The sequence below is a fragment of the Schistocerca serialis genome, chromosome 3 (genome assembly GCF_023864345.2).
Source record: "Schistocerca serialis cubense isolate TAMUIC-IGC-003099 chromosome 3, iqSchSeri2.2, whole genome shotgun sequence".
NCBI lineage: Eukaryota > Metazoa > Arthropoda > Insecta > Orthoptera > Acrididae > Schistocerca > Schistocerca serialis.
This window is the reverse complement of record NC_064640.1, coordinates 126,229,828-126,252,753: the sequence shown is the minus strand read 5'-3', so window position 1 is coordinate 126,252,753 and position 22,926 is coordinate 126,229,828. Positions and strand designations below refer to the sequence as shown.

The 22,926-nt window shown below is 40.6% G+C and overlaps 1 protein-coding gene across 1 annotated transcript in view; it reads left to right on the top strand.

Annotated features, from left to right (window-relative positions):
* The first annotated feature begins 8,326 nt into the window (after nucleotides 1–8,326).
* LOC126469818 (exportin-4-like) overlaps nucleotides 8,327–22,926 on the top strand; it is a 225,342-nt gene continuing 210,742 nt past the window's right edge. Inside the window, exon 1 of the mRNA XM_050097100.1 lies at nucleotides 8,327–8,636. Within this exon, the coding sequence (XP_049953057.1) occupies nucleotides 8,586–8,636 (51 nt within the window). The 5' untranslated portion in view covers nucleotides 8,327–8,585. The remainder of the gene's footprint in view (nucleotides 8,637–22,926) is intronic.

Below are 22,926 nucleotides of genomic sequence, written 5' to 3'. Positions count from 1 at the left end.
GTCTCTTTAATAACAACAAACTGGTAAAGATGACAGGAGCATCTGCGGAGTTGAAAATGACCTCTAATCCACAAATACATTCTGCTTGGGTACTAAAAAATCAAAAGGTGCGCATTTGTCCTCTTGAGGCTAGAAATTGACCATCAGCTTCGAAAAGAGGACAGGTGGGAGGGATTCAGTACCTATATAAAGTTTACAGAATAATTCAAATGCAAAAGTCATGTGACTGGGATATGCAAACATAGAGATGGTGGTAATATAGCGTACAAAAGGTATAAAAGAGGAATGCACTGGTGGAGCTATCATTTTTACTTAGATGATTAATGTGAAAAAATTACCAATGTGATTATGGCGACACAAAGATAATTAACAGACTTTGTACACAGAATTGCAGTTAGAGCTAGGTGCATGGAACGTTCCATTTTGTAAATCGGTAGGGAATTCAATATTCTAAGAATCGCATTGCCGAGAGCATGTTGAGAATACCAGATTTGAGGCATTACCTCTCACCATGCACAATGCAGCACCCAATAGCCTACACTTAACAACTGAGAGCAGTGGTGTTTGTGTAGAGTTTTTAATAGAAGCAGACAAACAGCACAGGGTGAAATAACCGTAGAAATCAATGTGGGACATATGAGGAATGTATGTGTTAGGGCAGTGTGGCGAGATCTGGCATTGACGGCTATGGCAGCAAATGACCAACGCAAGGGCATTTGCTAACAGCACGACATTGCCTGCAATGCCTCTCCTGGGCTTGAGAACATATTGCTTGGATTCTAGGTGGCTAGCAAGCTGTGACCTGGTCAGATGAGTCCTAATTTCAGTTGGTAAGAGCTAATGGTAGGGTTAAAGTGTGGTGCAGGTCCTACAAAACCATGGACCCAAGTTGTCAACAAGGCATTGTGAAAGCTGGTGGTGGATCCATAATGGTGCGGGCAATGTTTACGTGGAATGTATTATGTTGTCTGGTCCAACTGAACCGATAATTGACTGGAAATAGTTATGTTTGGCTACTTGCAGACCATTTGATGCCATTGATGGTCTTCGTGTGCTCAGACAACAACAAAATTTGTATGGATGACAGTGCAGCATGTCACTTAGTCACAATTGTTCATAACTGCTTTGAAGAGCATTGTGGACAGTTTGAGCGAATGATTTGGATACCCAGATTGCCCCATCCAACATTTATGGGATATAATCGAGAAGTCACTTTGCGTACAAAATCCTGCATGTGCAACACTTTCGCAATTATGGACGGCTATAGAGGCAGCAGGGCTCAATATTACTGCAAGGAACTGCCAAAGACTTTTTGAGTCCATGCAATATTGAGCTGCTGCAGTGCACTGGGCGACAGGAGGTCTGGCAAAATATTAGATATCCCCTGACTTCCGTCTTCTCAGTTATACGGGAGCTATGTCAATAACCAGCACTACATAGGCAACCTTTTTTCTTCCTTTATTGTTAAATCATCCACTACATCTCATATGATCCAGGGGTGGTCTGTCAGTGGTACAATACCCCTGTCTTCAGTCAAGAGATCTAGCAAAAATGGTAGAAAATATGAGATCTGTTTTCGTTTAAATTAAAACGATTACTGATGGGCAGCTAAAAGTATGAAAAATAGTCATGGAATTTAAAAACACAGTTTCAATGAGATGGTATTTTCTATGAAAACAGTCCTGGATAACTGCATTTTCACTTAACATCTAAAGTATATGCAGTGATTGAGAACTATTCTGGAAGGAGAGAATATGTTTCATAGAGACTGAGGGGTGTGGGTACAGAAAGAGGGGTCTGCTAGATCGAGAAACTACGGAGACGATATGTAGGAGGTGAAGTGGATAGTGGGAATACGGATGGTGGGAAAAACGGTGTGAGGAGGAGTAATGGCATGTGGGTGGGGTAGTGGTACAAGGGGAAAGGACAGGGAGAGAGGAGCCATGATATGGAGTAGAATAGGTGAGGAAGAGCTGGAGTTGGTAGGAAGGATAAATATTGGGTAGGATCCCATTGTCTCGGAAAGGGGTTTCGTTGAAGTTGTGTTGAGTCTGGAGTATGTGTAGGTGTAGGTATGGGTGGATATGTTTCTGAAGGTGCAGGAGCATACCAGGGTTGGTGATCAGAGACAAGACAATGGGGTTTTTGGAATCTAGTTTACAGATAGTTTACGAGATACGGAGCTGTCCAGTGTGGGTGATGAGGTGTGAGAATTTGATAAGGTGGCACAGGATCCATGTGGGAAAAGGTAAACAAATGTGCAAAAGAAAGACAGAGTGCATGGCGTTTGGGGATTTGGAGGGACTATTAGAACTTTGGAGGGGGGGAGATCCATGCAACATTTCCATAGCGGAGCATGGGTAAGATCAAGATTTTGTTGTATAGACAACGCTGAATTTTGTGTTGAAAATAGCGAACATAGTACCTAAATCAATGAAATTTGTACCTAAAGAAGTGTAAAGTCACGTTTCATATTTAGTCTTGTGCTTTAACGAATATTGTACTGACAACTTAGAGTTTTACTTTGAAAATAGCGAATATAGTGCCTAAGTCAGTGACATTAGTACCCATCACTATGCTATTTGCTAGAAGCTCTTCAATCCAGTCGTAAATCCCACATGAATTCTATATTTTACTCCTGTGGTAAACATCTTGGAACTGTATTTACCATTCATCAGAAGTAAAGAAAAGTCACTTTACGTTCCAACACTTACTTGAAAATGTAACCGATGATCAGTTTAAGATATGTTCGCCATAGATTGAGTCTTCCCATAGCAATCCATATGGTGGAGTGCAAGTCTCACAGTTTCAAGATACTTGAATGCTTTAAAGTTACTTGACAAAGAACACTTAATCTACAGAGACACAAAACCGTTTTCGCATTGCTCCATTTGCGAGTGGAACAGGAAAGTGACCAACTAGCACTGATACAAGAAATACTCCGCAAATCATTGTATGCAAGTATGCGTAGTCGCTTTTCTGGGTTTGAGACTTAGCAGAAGCAGTGTGCAAGTCTATACCATCACACACACATCACACCTCACCTCACATACCACAAATCACAACGCATGACTCACTACACCAGATGTCACTCTCCAAACACCCCACAAACTACAGCATACATGATGCCACACCACACCACACACAGTACACATGCAACACACCCCTTATCAAACACCACAACCTATGTCAGACAACACACTCCAAGCTGCATCACACACATCGCACATGACACACACCAGAAACTACACATCACACACCCAACATACCTCACAAAGCACATACAACAGCCACCATACGTATTACACATTGCACACCACACTCACCATGCACCAAACACCGCAAAACACACCTCACACACAGCACACAACACCCACCACACACCATACAATCACACACACCATACACCACACCATGTATGAATGTTTGTGTGTGTGTGTGTGTGTGTGTGTGTGTGTGTGTGTGTGTGTGTGTGTGTGTGTGTCTGTGACACATACACACACACCTCACACAACATGCACACCACACCAGACAGCACCTACCAGACCGCACACAACTTGCCCCCCCCCCCCCCCCACACACACATACCATACACTGTAGCCCACACAGTACATTACACCATTCCACACCACACACAATGCATATCACACCACATACTACAGAGAACTCATACAAAACATCACACATGCCATACAACACACACCTCACAGCACATTCACTGCACAGAACAGACACATACCTCTTACAACACATACACCACATATTTCATCAACAAAACACAAACATACCATACCTCACTACATCACAAACCAGTGTTCAAGAAAATATGCTATAATACATCATACAGACATGTGGAATGATGTTTTAGTTAATAAAGTAGTAGTGGTTGTAATAGCAGAAGCTTCAGTAGATTCATACAGAAGGTCTCATAGTGAATTCAGTGAGGTGGTAGCAGCAGATTCATACTGTATATATTCGAATAAGTTCCCAACTATCTGTTGTAGCAGTTTCATAACCATGGATTCTCTACCAGCTGTACCACAATGCCGACACACTCTGCTAATATGTAACAGTGTTATTTATTAACTAACACTAATTTTCAGTGTAAGTATGCCTCGGTGTGATGGACATTTGGTACCAATGTAGATGAAAGGTTAAAAACTAGCCAACATTCCTATAAACAGAATTCGATCCATTATCCAGCCTAGCACTGCATATTTAGGTGATCTCTCACATACACTGTTACTGTTTTATGTTATACTTAAGACATATAAGATTTCCAATGAATTTCTAAATGGTGACATATGGGGAATTTGGAGATGTGTGTGATATGTGAAACGTTCTCGTAATTGACTGGTGGGGTAGTGCAACATCTTAGTAAGCATACATGCTCACAAAGGATTTCTAAATCATATTCCGACAAATGATTGTATGGTTCATCAGTAACGGCACTTGCACAAGAGGTCTTTCTGCTGGTCATGATGGTGGGTGTCAGGAGGTGTGATGTGAAATGGCCATTTGTATGGTCTTGCGGAAACTCCACAAGTCTGCTGGACGGTAGCACATTGGATTATGTTCAACAGTAATAAAATAGTTCCGAAAATCGTCAAGCTTAGAGTTATTCAATATCATGAGGGGCTTGATTTTATGAAGGCTACTTTGAAATATTTTGAACGAAGTTTGGACTTCGATCCTGACTCCATTACTCTAATGACATTATGTAAGACATAATAGGAAGGACGCAATAACACCTACCAGTGGTTTGATGAAGCAGTAATGATTCTGAAACAAATTGATTAAGCCAATACAGCGAAACGGAAGACTGCTGATGGCTCGTAATGAGCAAGACCAATTCAGTTTTACAAATGAGGTTGTACAGGCCGCTCTTCGAAGCTATAAATACTCCACCTAGCTAGCCTAGAGGCAGACAGTAAGTAGTATTGATGGTAGTCATGTCATTCACACTCTATTCTCTGATTATTATACTGTAACAACTTGTGTGACATTGTTCCAGTATTGGTCATACTCTTACTACCTATCTGATGATCACCAATCCGTAGCCATGGATGGATAGCGAACCAGCATCCAGTACTGAAGCTGTGATTGAGGGTAGTCAACAAGTCTACCAACACTGTTCCAGTTCCCGGCACCAAATGCTCTGAAACTTCAGCATCATTCAGGTCAGACAGACTGCCAGACTGGCGAGCCACTCTCAGTATTCAATATGACATCTTGGCATCTGACATCGAGGTCCATATCACAGCACAACACAGAGAGTGTCCTGAGAGGGGCTGAGTAATCTCAGGATGATGGGTGAGCCAAACACACACCACTGTAGTTACAGCTTCATCCATGGTAGACCAGTTGATGGAAAGTGCCTTCTGAACTGGCGGTCAACCCACTACATTCAGATTCACTGCCCTACCATCATTGCTGATGCAACGATCTTCAGCAGCCATATGTCTTTCTCTAGATTCAGCAGAATCCATTCTGGTTTATGAAGCCACGAGCTGCTGCAGAAGACATGTAACAAGATATATTCTGAGGAATGAAAGAAGTAATATTTAATATTGTTTTATTGTATCTAAGAACATCACACAGGCTCCTCAACCTCCATCTTGATGAAACAGAATGGGCTCCAGCCTGGGACTGGCCGACCCCTACACTACATAACATTTCATCTTGCACATCTACATTTTCAGATAAAAATTGTACCAAAATACCCTCCAAAATTGTCAAGAAGTTGACTGACCTTAATGCAGTCTGTTTGGTGACCAATACAGGACAGCAATTCTGATGGAACTGGAACAGTCTGCAGGGTTATAAGTGTAGAATCAAGACGGCAGCCCAAGATGGCGATCCATGATATCATCAATAACAACAAAATCCAAGCTGGCAGTCTGAGAGATTGACTGTGGGGATATGGGTGCAGCTTGCAGTGTTCTTGTGATCATCATCATGAAAGGTCACCAGAGACGTACCATCTCCACATAAAAAGTGACTTTTAAGTACAAAACTATTCCTCTGTCTTAATGTTCATTACTCATTGTGTGTGTATGTCTGCATGTGTGTTTGTCACGGTTTTCTTTTATTTCTCCCCCAGTTCAACAGCTCCCTCACATGTCTGATGCAGTGCCCAATACATTTAAGTAGACATAGCAGCAGCAGAAATCAAGTCAGAATTGAGATTATCTACCTGATGCAGAGCCTGACACACTGTATTGGAAATCAAGTCAGCATGGAGAGCTGTTTCCAGACTGAGATTCCACTACATCCATCACTGACACCACAAAGTCAACACACAGACAAACTCTATGATGCAGTGTCTGACATGTCAGAGCAGGTCACGGAATAGTTTCCAGACTTTGACCTCTTGCTATGTCCAATACCTGCACCACTAATCGATCCACAGCTAAATCGATACAAAGTGCCGTTGTTCTGCACTACTTATCAATTGACCACCAAAGAATTGAAGTGTGTTCATGTCGGTTTAGCACCCAACAGAGACATCAAAGTTACTGTAGAAATAGAGAATGTCTAGTGGGATACAAAGGTGTAGGTCGGTGATATGAAGTGGGACTAACTCTGTGGTCTACAAGCAGTTTTATACGTCAATAAAGTTAAGTATTCAAATTTATCAAAAGACCTCAAATTATCTAGTGAGACACGAAAGATGACAGAATCCCCACTAAATACAAGATAAGTCGTGCATTTAGTACATAAGCTCCGTCACCCACATTCTTAGATGACCATAACCAAGATCAGATAAGAAATCCGATCCGAAATGTCTCTATATAAAAGAAAACATACCAGTCTGCCATACACTTCGATGGCAGAGAACCAGAGTCTCTCTTTCTCGCTTGATGTCCCGAAATGTTCTTTTTTCTCTTACTTCCCTCCAACTTCCAAGTGGTCCTCTTCCTTCGCCAACATCATAACACTTCAGCCATGTGAGCTCGAGAGGCTTTACATATGGAATAACTTTTATTGTGATTTAAATGAGAACATTCATAGTTATGGAATGATTCTGAAAACACAAGTATGACTTTTCCTCAGTAGAAAGTTAATGACTTACATGTTTGATTGCTCATGTTGGCGATGTTTCGTTGCAACATGGAATGCATCAAAATGTACACAAGAATATCTTATTTTTTGTGAATATAATATATTTATATGCTTGTTTGTAAATCAGTCAGATATTGTTCTACTTTTCTGTTGCGCTGTTGGATGTTGCCATGTTAATAAAAAAAAATGGTTCAAATGGCTCTGAGCACTATGGGACTCAACTTCTGAGGTCATTAGTCCCCTAGAACTTAGAACTAGTTAAACCTAACTAACCTAAGGACATCACAAACATCCATGCCCGAGGCAGGATTCGAACCTGCGACCGTAGCGGTCTTGCGGTTCCAGACTGCAGCGCCTTTAACCGCACGGCCACTTCGGCCGGCCCATGTTAATTGCTGTTGATTCTGTTATCACAGCTGACACCAACTGTAACATTTTAATGTTGATTTATTCGCTATATTAATGTGTTCACCACGAAAAAATACGTATAATTTTGTCATTATTGAAGTCTTCCAGGAATATAACAACTGATATAAAGTTTTATCCCGCTGAGATAAGGAAATGGAAACTGATCGGTTATCCACTAACGAATGTTCATCCGAGTGACGATGTATTACTCGATACAGGGCACTGTATGAGAATTAGACGTACTATTATGACATATTTTATAAGAGTTCGCATGTGTCTTAAAGCGTGGACAGGAAAAGGGAATTATTATATTTATTACTCTCTTGGCATTCACACTGAAGGACATCTGTTGCGTTTTATGAGACTGATGTTTTGCAATTACGCCAAACTGTCTCGATATACCAACACCGTATTGTTCTTTGATCCTTGAATGCTCTTTCAGCAGCATGTCGAGCTACAAAATATACTACAATTAGCAGCAAGTTAAGACTTGCCCAGATTGAACACGGAACATTGTCCGTGTGGGACAGTCGGCACCAGATCACCTTATTATCTTGGTATGGCATAGAGCCGATGTATTTGTCCTTGTGTATAGGAAATAATATCGACTCTTAGAAAGCCAGCGTTAGACGTGACATGCCTTTAATGTGCGGAATTATTTATTTTCGAATATTAATTCAGGTGAATTTACAGTATTATTAAGAACTTACGTTTGATATTTTCTTATCTTTTAAGTTTGCTTTTTACTTCAGGTGCTCAACACTTTTTGACAACCGCTATTGTTTGGAAACTCAAAGAGAGACTTGGGTGTGATCGATTCTCGATTGACAATAGTTCGTTGCTGTGGCGTTGTTTTGGCAGAAGTGTTTGGTCAACTAAGTGGGGACGCCTTGTTACCTGTCGTGTGGATGATCCGAGAATTTCTGTAATGAATTCGGAAATATTTGTTAAGTAAGCCTCACAGTTGTGTTTTCGATAAAAATCAAAATTTGCGGAAGAAAACAACAACATCCGTCTTTTTGAGAATGTAATTTCGTTTATTCGTTTGCGGCTGTCATCTCCTTTTTATCCATTCTCCGTTTTTTCCCCGTCGCTGGATCCAGTGCGCGACAATGGGTGAAAATATTGTTGTACAACTCGAGGAAGCATCACGGGTACTCCTGGTGAGTTTGGCTGCGGTAAAACCATGTGTCGTAATAAAACTTCGCAGACCTCCAAATATACAGTTTTAATGTTTCCAATTATTCAATCTGCGTATAATAATCGCAGTGTTAGTGTATAGAATCGTTTTCTCTATTATAAACCATTATACGAATCTTGCCTATTATTGTTTCTTTGTTCATGGAAGTGCAGTGAATTACGATTGTATTATTTCTGGTCCCACGGTCGCTTGTTGTGCACAGAACAAGTACATAAAATGTTTCGAAGGTGGAATATTTTATATCATAGTACGGCCACATAGGGAGAAGATACTTGACACTTTAGTTATAGGCCTCCAAGAATCAGTAATTTTTATTCACCATTGGTCATTTTACAACGAAATAGCCATCGAAATCGAATTATACTACAGGATGTAATAATACATTCCTAATAATTAAATAATCGTGTGTCAATAACCTAAACTATACTACAAGAAAATTTCCAAGATATAGTGTCCATAAACTGCAAATGAACTTGCTGTATTATTTTTTCCCCTATTTCGTTAACCGAGTTTAAAAAGTAGAGATTTAATTCCTCGGGATCGAGCAAAACTGCTTGCATGTATTTTGGTGTGACCACTTCTTTTATTATTTGCCATGGTACCTTGCATGTATTGGGAACCCTTTTCTATATAGTTTTCAATGCTAGTTTTGTTTCCAGAAGGAGCTTAGATTTTTTTTCATTTAAAACGTGACCTATAATTGTTCTCTCTGTGCCTCGTTTATGCATCTGGTACAATATGACCGTGTTTTCTCTTATTTCTTCAGAAAACCACTTCAGCCTTTTATTTTTCGCCATACTTGGAGTTCTAATTTTTATTACCGGTGAACGAGAATATCTATTTCCTTAATAAGTTATCAAAAGCCATATCAGCTGCCCTTTTCCCTTGTTGACAGTTATATACAAAGTCGCAGTTTGCACTTCCTAGTCTCTTAAACGCTCTTATGTACTCTTCCTTTTGTCCTCTTACCAGTATCACTTTGTGATCTTCAATTTTAATCGGTTGCCCCTTTTATAGTATTAGAAGTAAAGGCTCATGATCTGTCAGGCCTACTCCTGCAAGTCTGGCTGTAGTGTCTTCCCTACGGAAATTCACAATAATATTGCCTTTGCAGGCATTTTCTTTTGTGTAGCACAGTTATTTGTACAATATAGGTCCACTGATCTTAACATATTCAGAAATGTCCTTGTGACTTGCACCCCCATCTCCCCCCGTGTTTGTCATTTCTATGTTAAAATCACTACAGACAGCAATTCTTGACTCAATCTTCAAGATTTTTTTTTTTATATAATAACTTATGTTGTTCATAAACATATTTACATCTCAGTCTGGAGGCCTATACTGACTTAATTACAACTACATTTTCTTTCTCTAATTTTACATGACTAAACACCCCATCCAGTTCTGAGCAATATGTAGGTAAATCAATTATGGAAAAATTTACTCTTTCTTTGACAAAAATTCCAACCCCCACCATTCTTTCTCTGTTTTCTACACATCATGGCTGCAACGACATATCCTTAAGAAACAAATATATTTACTTGATTTTGGGTTAACCAGTGCTCAGATACACCTATAATACTGACACGCTAAATGTTAGACAAATGTTCTAATACTAAATGCTTATCTCTAATGCAGCATATGTTGTAGAAAAATAAGTAGTTTGTCTCTGTCTACATTTCTCTGGGAGCTGTTTCTCTCTATACTTGAAGTTGTAAACTCCGTTAATGTCTTTAATCCTAGTACATTGTGACAGTATGTGTTATGATAGTCTCATATATGTTCATATGTTCTTCTGTTTGTTGGGTCACTTTATTAACTGCTTCACTTGTGAAATAGAATCTTATCCCACCAGAAATCCTGGGCCTTCGGCAGTGTATCTTTCTTCTGGTTGACTTCCATATACCACCTGTTGGCATTCCCACTTCCTGAGCTTGAGTTATTCGTGTTCTTCTTTCTGCAAATTGGTATGTCTGCTTATAGGATGTCTTCTTTTCTGCTATGCTTTCTGCTGGATTATTTTCATTCAGTACTCCTTTTAACTTTTGCATTGATCTCTTGCTTATGATTTTTTTTCTTGCATAATTTTATTATCTGCAGATATATTATTTACTTTTATGGATTCTGTTTTACTGCCGTATCTTTCCACTTCAGTTCCATTGATGTTTTGTTCACTTTCCTGTTTGATTTCAGTGACTCATGAATCCTTGTGGCCATTAGTTCTTTACCAGTTGCCATCATTGGCACAAACAACAGATTTGCTTTGTTACCCCAGTCAGCTGAGGAAGAGGCCCCAATTGAATAGCTCTGTCAGGAGGGTCAATATGGATCTAGATCACCTGCTTCGTGCAGCTACTTTGTCAGGCATAGGTTTGGTTCCTGTTGATGGTATGATAGGTGGGACTTTAAAAGACATGAGCTGCATCTCAGTTGGAAAGGGAAGGGTAAATGGGCTGGGATGACAGTAAAATCTTTAAGGGGGACGGGGTACTGAAACTCATGGGAGTACCTCTTTTCTTAGGCTACGATCAGTGTCCAATGAGCTTAATGAGAAGCTCAGAGAGGCAGGTATTGTATATGTTTAGATGTCATTAGATTCTCATAAAAGCCCAGTGAAAAATAATGATAGTATATTGCATCAGAATATCAGGGGATTAAAAAACAAAGAAGATGAGCTTCTTGATTGTTTAGAAGATTTAGAAACTGTGGGTGGGGTAGATGTACTATGCCTGTCTGAACATCATATATGGAAGAGGTAAATATTGGTGGATATAAGCTTTCAGCACATGTTAGTAGACACACCATGGAGATAGGAAGAGTTGTCATATATATTAAAATCTGTCCTGGTCTGAAAAATTTAAAAAAAAAAAAAAAAAAAAAAAATTTGTGTAGAGAAACATATTACAGCATGTGCGTATGAGCAGAAACTAAATAATGGCACTTTTATAATTGTAGCCGTCTGTATGTCCCTGTTGGGAATTTATCAGCTCTTTTGAAAAACTTGTATTATTTGTTGTGCTACCTGACACAAGGGAGCAAATTATTGTTAGTGGGAATTTCAATGTAGATTTTCTGGAAGAGTCTGATAGAAAGCTTGACCTTGAAGTATTACTTGGTTCTTTCAATTTCATGTCATTTGTTGATTTTTCTACTCATGTGGTATAGGAAAGCAGCACATAGATAATGTGCTGCTTTCCTGAGAAAGAGAAATTTAATCAAATAGAAACTTTTCCTGTTAAGAATGGTCTGTCTGATCATGATGCACAGATAGGTATAGTATATACCATAGCTCCATACAGTAATGCAAAACAGTCCTCTGAAGTAGGGCAAGCCGGCCGGTGTGGTCGAGCGGTTGTAGGCGCTTCAGTCTGGAACTGTGCGACCATATGCATGGATGTGTGTGATGTCTTTAGGTTGCTTAGGATTAAGTAGTCCTAAGTTCTAGGGGTCCGATGACCTCAGATGTTAAGTCCCATAGTACTCAGAGCAATTTTTTGAAGTAGGGCAGTTAATTAACAATTTAACAATTGAAAATATTAGGGAAAGCTTGGAACAGTTTGATTGGAATGAGGTGTACAGGGAACCTGATGCTGATTTAAAATTTAACATATTTTATGATACCTTTGTGAGTATATTTGAAAATAGTTTCCCAAAGAAAACAGTGAAATATAATTGTAAAAAATAATCTAAAAAGCTGTGGCTTAGTAAAGAGGTAGACATATCTTGTAAACAGAAAAGGGAAACATATCTTGTAGCTAGGAGGAGTAATGATCCAGAAACAGAGAAAATTTATAAAAACTACTTCACTGTATTCAGAAAAGTTATTAAAAAAAGTCCAGGGGTATGTGCATTATGTCTGAGATTAGCACATCTGGTAATAAAATTAAAACAATTTGGAATATTATTAAAAGGGAAACAGGGTAACTGAGAGGACAGGAATATTTTATTTCCATCATTGTCAATGAATCGTTTGTTAACAAAAAGTCAGAAGTAGAAAACATTTTTAATAATCATTTTTAAGTGTTGTAGAGAAAATAGGCTCCAACTATTCATTAGAAAATGCAAGGTAGTATATAGAAGAAGCAATACCTATGCAATTTGATAAAATTGAAGTTAATCCCACCTCTTCTACTGAAATTAGGAAAATAATAAATTCACTCAAAAGTAAAAACTCACATGGAATTGATGGCATTTCCAAAAGAGTACTAAAACTTATTCCCGACAGATAAGTAGGATACTCAGCCACATATGTTGTAGCTCACTGAAACAGTGCATTTTTCCAGACAGACTGAAATACGCTATTGTTAAACCATTGCATAAAAAAGGGGATAGGTCTGATGTTAACAACTACCACCCAATCTCACTTCTGAAAGCATTATCCAAAATTCTTGGAAAAATAATGTACTCAAGAGTAGCATCACATATTTGTAAAAATGAAGTACTAACAAAAGGCCAATTTGCTTTTCAGAATGGCTTTTCAACAGAAAATGCTATGTATGCTTTCACTTACCAAATATTAAATGCATTGAATAATCAAACATCACCCACTGGGATATTTTGTTATCTCGCAAAGGCTTTTGACTGCATGAATCGTTAAATTCTTCTAGGTAAGCTTAAGTATTGTGGATTGAGTGGGACAGTGCACAAATGGGTTAATTCACATTTAACTGGAAGAATGCAGACGGCTGAAATTAACAGTACAAATAGTCTGCAAAAATCAGCAGATGAGGTATAACTGGGGAGGCATCAAGAATGGTGTCTTACAGGGTTCAGTCTTGAGTCCTTTATTGTTCTTAATGTATATATGACTTGCCACCCTATATTCATGAGGATGCAAAGCTAGTTCTTTTTGCTGATGATGCATGTATAGTAATCACACCCAACACACAAGAATCAGCTGAGGAACTGTAAATAATGTCATTCAGAAATTCTCTGCAAATGGACTCTCACTAAATTTTGAGAAAACACAGTGAATACAGTTCTGTATAGAAAATGACATAACACCATTGTTCGATAGAGACTATGAACAGAAGTTTGTTGCTAAGACAGAATAATCAAAATTTTTGGGTGTGTGCATTGATGAGAAATTGAATTGGAAGAAACACATTGATGATCTGCTGAAACGGTTAGTTTCAGCTACTTATGCTATTAAGGTTGTTGCAAATTTTGGTGATGAACATGTCAGTAATTTAGCCTACTACACCAATTTTCATTTGCTGCTTTCATATGACATCATATTTTGGGGTAATTCATCATTAAGAGAAAAAAGTATTCATTGCAGAAAAGCATGTAATCAGAATAATAGGTAGAGCCCACCCAAGATCACCTTGCAAACATTTACATAAAGGACTTGGGATATTCACAGTACCTTTGCAACACGTATATTCACTTATGAAATTTGTTATTAATAAGCCATTCCAATTCAAAAATAACACCGAAGTGCATAACTACAACACTAGAAAAAAGGATGCTCTTCACTATTGTGGGTTAAATCTGACTTTGACACAGAAAGGGGTAAATTATGCTACCACAAAGATCTTTGGTCATTTGCCGAATAGCAGTAATAGTCTGACAGATAGCTAACCAACATTTAAAAACAAATTAAAAGACTTTCTGAATGACAACTCCTTCTATTCAGTAGAAGATTTTTTTTGATATGAAGTAGTAAGTGTAAGAAGGAATAAATATATAAGTAAATATAAAAATAAAAAAATGTTTTGAGTAAAAAAAATGTATGTTTGTAGTAAAACACAAATTGTGAAAGCCTTTCAATACTTTTTTCAGTTTTCTGTTTGTGGATTTGATCTCTTGATTTACACATTACCATTCAGCCTGGTCATGCCTGAGTGCTACTCCAACTACAATCACATTTGTATTTTGTAAGACTGACAAGGCTTTTAGTATAGTGTGAATTTCTATGTTGGCTTCCTTTTTTGTATATAATTAGCCACCGCCTAAGTCACTGCAAAGTCTATTTGCCAGCTTCTACTGGTCACTGCATTTTTGTGATATTACACTAATGGGGACACCTGGTATTACCTTCCCTTCCGTTTCATACTTGTATGAAGCTAGATTTAAAATGTTTCCAGCATAGTTTTTGCCATAACTGTCAGAGACAATCGATTGCTAATGATGTATATAAATCCATTTTTCCAACTTGGTTCAAACATCCAGTGGTCAAGAGTTATTTCCTTGGTTGTTATTGGAGTTATTTTATATAAAATATCACTGTATTTATTTTGGGGATGATGTTAATAGTTTACCCTATGTTTAGATTTAAATTAATTATGTCCCAGTATTTGTAAGTCAGTCAGTCAATTCACATAATATGTGGATATTGCAGTTTGCCTTACTCATTACTGGCAATGGTAATTTACTTATTTACCCTTCGTTCATTTAACTTAATAGTGTAGGACATATCAAATACATTATAGGGATGTTTACAGGCATATATTGAAATTTGTGTTGGATTAGACTGGAGTGGGACCAGAAGTCAGCCTCGGCCTTTTAAATGGAAATATCCTGTCAGTCAACCTTGATGATTTTGGGAAATTATAGAAAACCCCAGTATGGATGGTCAGATTATGGTGTGATCCTCATTCATCATAATTGCAAGTCCACTGCCTTGACACTGTGCTACCTTGCTTGAAAAGAAACAGTAAATAATGTCAGAGAGAGTACAAATAGTTTATACTTTGTGCAGGGGCTATAAACAGTTATGTTAGTAAAACATGGAATCTTTGTTATATTACATTTCCAAATAGAAACACACACATACTGATTTGAAGTTTCCTGGCAGATTAGATGTCTGTTGGACTGGGACATGAACCTGCAACCTTTACTTATCCCAAGCAAGTAAAGTTATCCAAGCACAACTCAGAATCTGCTGTTACAGCTACCACTTTTGCCAGTACCTCCTACCACCAAACTTCAAAGAGGTTCTCCTGCATACCTTGCAGAAAGAAATGTAGCCACAGGCCAGGTGATTGTTTCCAGAAGGAATTTTCATTCTGGGAACACACACACTGATGCCAATGTTAGCTACTTGATTTGTAACATTTCATTAGTCTTCTTATTTCAGACTTAGTGCATTGTGGTGGTGCTTATGCTACTGAACTTAAGAGAAAACAATACATCAATGGCAAACTTTCATGTGTAACACATGCGCAGTAAACTACACTCGTGGTATCAGTTTAGAAAGATTTAAGCAATTTCACAATTGATTTGTATTAATGTAAGAAAATATATTCACCTAATGGTAAAATTCTCTCTCAAGTAAAAATGTTTTTAAAGTTTCTACAAAATTCTTTTCTTCCTTTGACCCCTTATGCTAACAGTGCATTATGAAGCATGACACCAATATGGCTCAAATGTCATTGAGTGCATGTTCTTGTTGCTCACTCTACGTAGAAGGACCCATAGTTGCCTGTATTGTCGTTTTGAGAGTCACTGTTAGTTTCCACATCTCCAAATTTAACTCTGGTCATCGTCATCCATCATCACACATTTGTATATGTAAACAACACATACTTGTTTTATGGCATGATAACTTCTTGTCCACTTTTCTTCAGAATTGTGTTCTTGCTGATAAGTATGAACTTCTTTTTTCCTTTGATTCAGTAATGGATCAATGTAATCGGCAATTTCAATACTCATTGAATGAAATTAGTTAACCAAATGGGCTAATATATCAGTAAAAATAATCAGATTTTGAAAATATCATGTGATTGGATAGATAAGAAATCTACACACCAAGTGATGGCACACATATAAAAGATTCTACAGTTTGCATGCTTTTGAAGCCAGTGGCTTTGTCTTCTGGCAGAAGGGTTTAAGAGGGAGCAGGAGGGATGAAGGAAAAGGACTGGTGCGGTTTAGGAAAAGGGGAGAGTTACCGGATGGGTTGAGAAGGATAGACTGATTGTAGGGGATTGCACCAGATGAGATTTGAAAACCTGAGAGCTTAAAGGTGGAATATAGTGCAGTGTGTAAGACAGAGATTACTGCTGAAACATCCTACATGACTTGATAAGAGAGAAAAGCTAAGTGCATTGAATGTGGTTAGAAATGGGGGGTGGATGGCGAAAAATAGACAGATCAGAAAATGAAAGACGTAAAAAACTGAAAGGCAGTAAAGAAAGGAATAGATATTACGAAGAAATACCGAGACTGAAAAAATTAACATAAGTTAAGTCCAGTTTTCTACATCTTTCATTTTCTGATTGTCTATTTTCGCATACACTGCACTTAGCATTTTTCACTCTTACTGACTTGTGTACAATGTTTTAGCAGTAACCTCTGTCTTGCATATTAAATCTTCAACCTTTAAGCTCTCAGATTTTCAAATCTCATCCAGTGCGGTCCCCAGCAATCAATATTTCCCTCTCATCCCATCCCGTAAGTCTCCTCTGACCCGAGGTTCTGGGCAACTTTTCCGAACTCTGCCTGTTTTCCGAAACCTCACCAGTCATTTTCCTTGCCCCGTCTTCCTTTCCTTTCACCTGTTCTGCCAAAAGGAGCCACTGGCTCTGAAAACTTGCAAAATGTAATACCTTTTGTACGTGTGTTCTCCTGCTGCTGCCCGGTGAGTAGATTTTTTATCTATCCAGTTTCATTAGTTGACATAAGATGTTCTTGAAATGTTGACTTCAGTTAATGCTGTAATAAAATCCACACATACTATTTTGTTATAGTTTTCACCTGCTTAAATTGTTCATCAAGTTTATAACCAGATTTATCTCTAATGTGCTTTGATAACATAATTTACCATTTACTTGCTCCCATGGGGTGATTCACACACAGCATTTGGCACAAGTGGCAATACGTCTAGTCTGTGTTTGATTCTTAGCTGGGTTAGCCATGAAACATGTTTCATACATGACTTTCTCCAGTCTAGTTGAAGAAGGGACTTAGGAAAGTGATCTGGGTGTAGAAAGTATTGTCTGGTTCAGTAATCAAGAAAGGCTTTCAAAAACAACAATAATACAACCTGAAGAAGTGTGCATGGAAGAGAGAGGTCTGAAACAAGAAAATAATTTTAAAGTACACCTGATTTGGTACATACATATACATATACAGCGATCGCAGGCCCTGCAGACCACTCGCTGCTTCCACAAACTGCCTCCATTCCTTTCTGTTTTGTACTTGGTTCCTCCAAATGTTGTCATCCTCAGGACTGCCATATCCTTTCCCAAAGTGTTGCCTCAGTCGTCCTGTGGGGTGTCTGGTATTTGGTTTCCCCTGAAGTGCCTTTTTCACCTGTCTTTCTTCTGATGTATGGGCTAGATGGCCTAACTATTGGATTTTTTTACTCTCCAGTGTCTGTAGGATTGTTGGTTGACGCATCAAGAGGTAGATTTCCTTGTTCTCCCCCCCCCCCCCCCCCCCCCCCTCCGACCCCCCGTACTCTTATATCTAAGATTGGTAGCCATATCTGAAACCTCATTACTCTTCTTTCAACTATTAATAGTTTTCCTTTTCTTGTTTAGTCTTGCTCCAGATTTCTGAACCATACATGGCTGTTGGTCTTATCACAGTTTTATATATTCTCATCTTAGTGTTCTCTGATATTTATTTGGAGTTGAGCTTCTCCCTGAGCGGAATAAGTGCATTTATTGCCCACTGTTATTCTTTCCTCGATGTTCATTTATATGCTGTTGCCACTTGTGAACCAAGATATGAAGTATCTTAGCTAGTGAACTCTCTTGAACTTCATGGGATCTATTTGCACATTTAGGCCAACCTTCTGTGCATATTTCTCCATTTTCTGGTACTTTTATTTTGACTCGTGGTTTGATTCTCTTAGTAGTACTATATTTCGGCATATGCAAGACAACTGAAACTACTGTCCCTTTGTACTCTAGCCCACTCCTGTTGCCTGCATTCCCTTATTACTTTCTGTAAGATGACATTGAATATAACACATGAAAGAGCATCCCCTTCCCTGAAACCTGTCTCAGTCTCAAATGTTTCTGATGTGTTCCCATGGAAACGCACTGCTACCCTTTCCCTATCCATACAGGTTTGCATGATTCTCACTATCTTGTCAGGGATTCTGAAGTCATGCAGTGCATTGTGTAGGCTATTTCTGTGGGTGCTGTCATATGGACGTTGAAAGTTACAGACTGTAAATATCTTTATCATAGTTCCAGTATTTTTCAAACAATTTTCTTAGAGTGAGAATGTGATCTGTTGTAAATTGGTTTGGTCAAAAGCTAGCTTTGTATCCCTGTATGTTGTTCTCTATCAAAGGTTGTAATTCTCTGAGGATAATGATAGTACCTTGTAGGTCACATTCAGCAAGCTGATACCTCTATAGTTGCCATCTTCCCATTTACTTCCCTCCTTGTATGTTAGACATATTATGGCCAATTTCCATTCTTTTGGCAATGTCTCATTCTTCCATATCAACTGGATCAGTTTATATATCTCCAAGTGCAACGCCTTGCCTCTCTTTGATTAATTCTCCTGTTATTCTGTTCTCCTCTGGAACTTTGTTGTTTCTCAATCTTTTGCTCGCAATCTTCACGTCATCTTCAGTTCCTTCCCATTCTTCTTCATCTTTAATTTCCTTATGGGGTCTGCAGGTAACATCTTGTCTGGATCTGGTTGACTAAAGAGTTCTCAGAATTCTTTCCATCTTTCTACAATTCTTTCTGTGTCATTTATCAAGTTACCATTCTTATCTGTAATGCTAAAAGTTGGGCTATGAAGTCCCTATTTCCGATTTTTGATGCATTGGAAAAATTGTCTTGAATTCTTGATGTGGTTCTCTGCCTCAAGTTAATCTAACAAATTGGTTGGATATGTTCTCTTTCCTGTTCTAAGGATTCACTTCATCTCTCTTCTGATGAAGAAAAAATGTTCCTTTGTCTGCTTATTCTTCCTGTCAGAAGTCACTGCTCCCTCAACTTCTTTCTCTTTTCTGCAGCCTTCTGGGATGCCTTGTTGAACCATTCTTTTGTCTTTCCAATGTGTTCTCCACTACATGTAAAAGGGAAACTCCCCATTACATCCCCCTCAGATTTAGTGGTAAGAGGGCCCAGTAGATAGCCCATCAAAAAATGAACATAGATCAGGCCTGCAAACAGGAAGAACATGTACTGAACTGTGGAAAAAAAAGCAAAATAGAAACAGTGAATGGTCCAATAACAAGAAGTGCAATTAAAAAGCATCCGCCAACAGCAACGGCGTCATGGGTAAGTGGTCATAGTGTTGGACTGCCAAGCAGGTGTGTTGTGTTCAAAACTCTCCTGTGCCATTTATTTATTCATTTATTCACAACATTATGAAGTGTTCTTCTGGTCATTGAAATTCTTGTTCTCCTTCTGTAGTCTTGGCAGTTGTCATACTATACAGTATATTTGAAAAAGAAGTCCCTAGTTTTAATGTGTCCTAGAATCTGTACAAAGTGACATACACTATTCTAGTTTGTTGTGTTTGATCCATCAACTCCCCAAGTTTGGCCCTTCTGCAGTTGGCAGCTCTCCCCCTGCGGGTTCGGGGGTTAGAATAGGCCCGCGGTATTCCTGCCTGTCGTAAGAGGCGACTAAAAGGAGTCTCAAACGTTTCGGCCTTATGTGATGGTCCCCTCTCGGGTTTGACCTCCATCTATCTAAATTATTCCGAAGAGCGAGCCAATTGGGGAAGGGCACCTTACATGGTGCACTGTATCCTTCGTGCAATTAGACCTATAGCCGTCTTTCTCGTCGTTGCAATGGTGTCCCGCTCGTTTTCGATCTCTTGGGCGATTACCACGCTGCACTCTGCAGTGTTTCTTTTAACTGTGACGACGACCTTGGCCATTTTTGCACCTAAGATCCAGCACGGTAGCCAGTCCGTTGTGGTGGGGTCGCCATGTACCCTCTTGGTTGTAGCCCCCTGACAACACAGGGATCGCTCTACTGATGCCTGCGCCGTTCACTCCCCACGTATGCCAAGGAGTAGATGCCCATCTCCCTGGGGCATCAGGACTCCCGGCAATGGCCATCCTGCCAGGTGGCCTTTGCTGTGGCTGGGTGGCGCCCGTGGGGAGGGCCCTTGGTCGGAGTAGGTGGCATCAGGGCGGATGACCCGCAATGAAGCGTGGTACATCATCTGTCGCTGGCGGCCAGCCGTCAGCAGTCTCTAAGCGTTCGAGAGCCCATTTTAAAGGTAACGTTTATGACCCCAAATCGTTCCCCTCCCTCGCCACACCATGGGAGGAACGACAGGCATTGCGTGACACTGAGACGTATTCGCCCAGATATCTTGTCTGTACCAGAGCTGATGGGGAATCTTTTCTATCCGTGAAGCCTCAGTTCTTTGTAGAGCATTTAGAGGACAAGTTCGGTGAGGTGGAGGGCTTGTCCAAGATGCGGTCTGGATCGGTGTTGATAAAAACGGCATCCTCTGCCCAGTCACGGAGGTTGCTCAATTGTGACAAGTTGGGGGATGTTTCCGTTAGCATCACGCCGCGTAAGAGTCTGAACATGGTCCAGGGTATTATATTCCACCGGGATCTTCTTCTGCAGTCCGACGATGAATTACGCGCCAACCTCGAACGACGAGGTGTTCACTTCGTCCGGCGCGTCCATCGGGGTCCGAGGGATAATCAGGTCGCCACCGGTGCCTTCATCTTGGCCTTTGAGGGTGATGTCTTACCCGAAAAGGTTAAGGTGATGGTTTACCGTTGTGATGTGAAACCATATATCCCTCCTCCGATGCGGTGTTTTAAATGCTGGAAGTTCGGGCACATGTCATCTCGCTGTACTTCCAGCATGACGTGTCGGGATTGCGGACGTCCTTCGCATCCCGATACTCCATGTGCCCCGCCTCCTATCTGTGTTAACTGCGGAGAACACCATTCCCCCTGCTCGCCGGACTGTAGGATATTGCAGAAAGAATGGAAGATAATGGAATATAAGACCTTGGACCGGCTGACCTACCCCGAGGCTAGACGGAAATATGAGAGGCTCCATCCTGTGGCAATGCCGTCAACCTACGCCGCTGCTGCAACGACGGTTCTCCCGTCATCACGAATCGGCTCTAAGATCGGTCAGCATCCACCGGCCCCCTTGCTTGTGGGGGGCACTTCACACACTGTTGCTCCTGCTCCATCTTCTTCAGGAGCAACACCCTCCCAACCTTCGGGGACATCAGCTCCCCCTTCCCAGCCGGAGAAGCGTAAGACTTCTTCGGCTGCTCTCGCCAGGAAGGGATCCCTTGGGGACCTCCCTTCGCAAGTTCTGACCAGTGGAAAAGCGGACGCCCGCAAGTGGTTGAAACAACCGCCAGTCCCTGGTCGTCGGGCCTCGCGGTCGTCGTCTGTCCCTGAGACTGACCCAGTGAAGCCCATGCAGCCTGAAGCGCCGAAGGCACAGCGTGACAAGCAGAAAAGGAAGAAAGTCCCCAAGACCAACGGTAATGCGGTGGCACCGATCCCGCCGCTTCCTACAAGCTCTGCCTCTGAGGACGAGGTGGAGATTCTGGCGTCCGCTGAGGACCTCGCTCTTGCCGGTCCCGCGGACGCAATGGATGGCATTTGCACGGATGCTCCATCGGAGGCAGCAGGTGACCCAGTGGCGTAATCTGCCTTCCCAGTCCCGTCCCGCCTTTCCCAGCCATGGACAACACCATCCTCCAGTGGAACTGCAGCGGTTTCTTCCACCATCTAGCTGAGCTCCGCCACCTTATCAGCCTTCACCCTTTCTTCTGCATTGCTCTCCAGGAAACTTGGTTTCCAGCAATGCGAACCCCCGTCCTTCGTGGCTATCGGGGTTATTATAAGAACCGAGCAGCTTATGAAAGGGTGTCTGGTGGCGTCCGCATATATGTCCTTCACACTCTGCACAGCGAGTCTGTCCCTCTCCAGACGCCTTTAGAGGCTGTCGCTGTACGCGTGTGGACGCCACAGGCTGTTACCGTCTGCAGTCTTTACCTTCCGCCGGATGGTGATGTCTCGCAGCATGTCCTGGCTGCACTGGTCGCCCAATTGCCGCCACCTTTCTTGCTATTGGGCGACTTCAACGCCCATAACCCTCTGTTGGGTGGGTCAGTGGCAACAGGTCGAGGTGCCATCGTTGAGCATTTATTGTCGCCGCTCGATCTCTCGCTGTTAAATGATGGTGCCTTCACACACTTCAGTGTGGCGCATGGCACCTACTCCGCCATTGACCTTTCAATCTGTAGCCATAGCCTCTTACCGTCTGTCCAATGGAGTGTGCATGAGGACCTGTGTGGTAGTGACCATTTTCCGATCATTTTGTCACTAC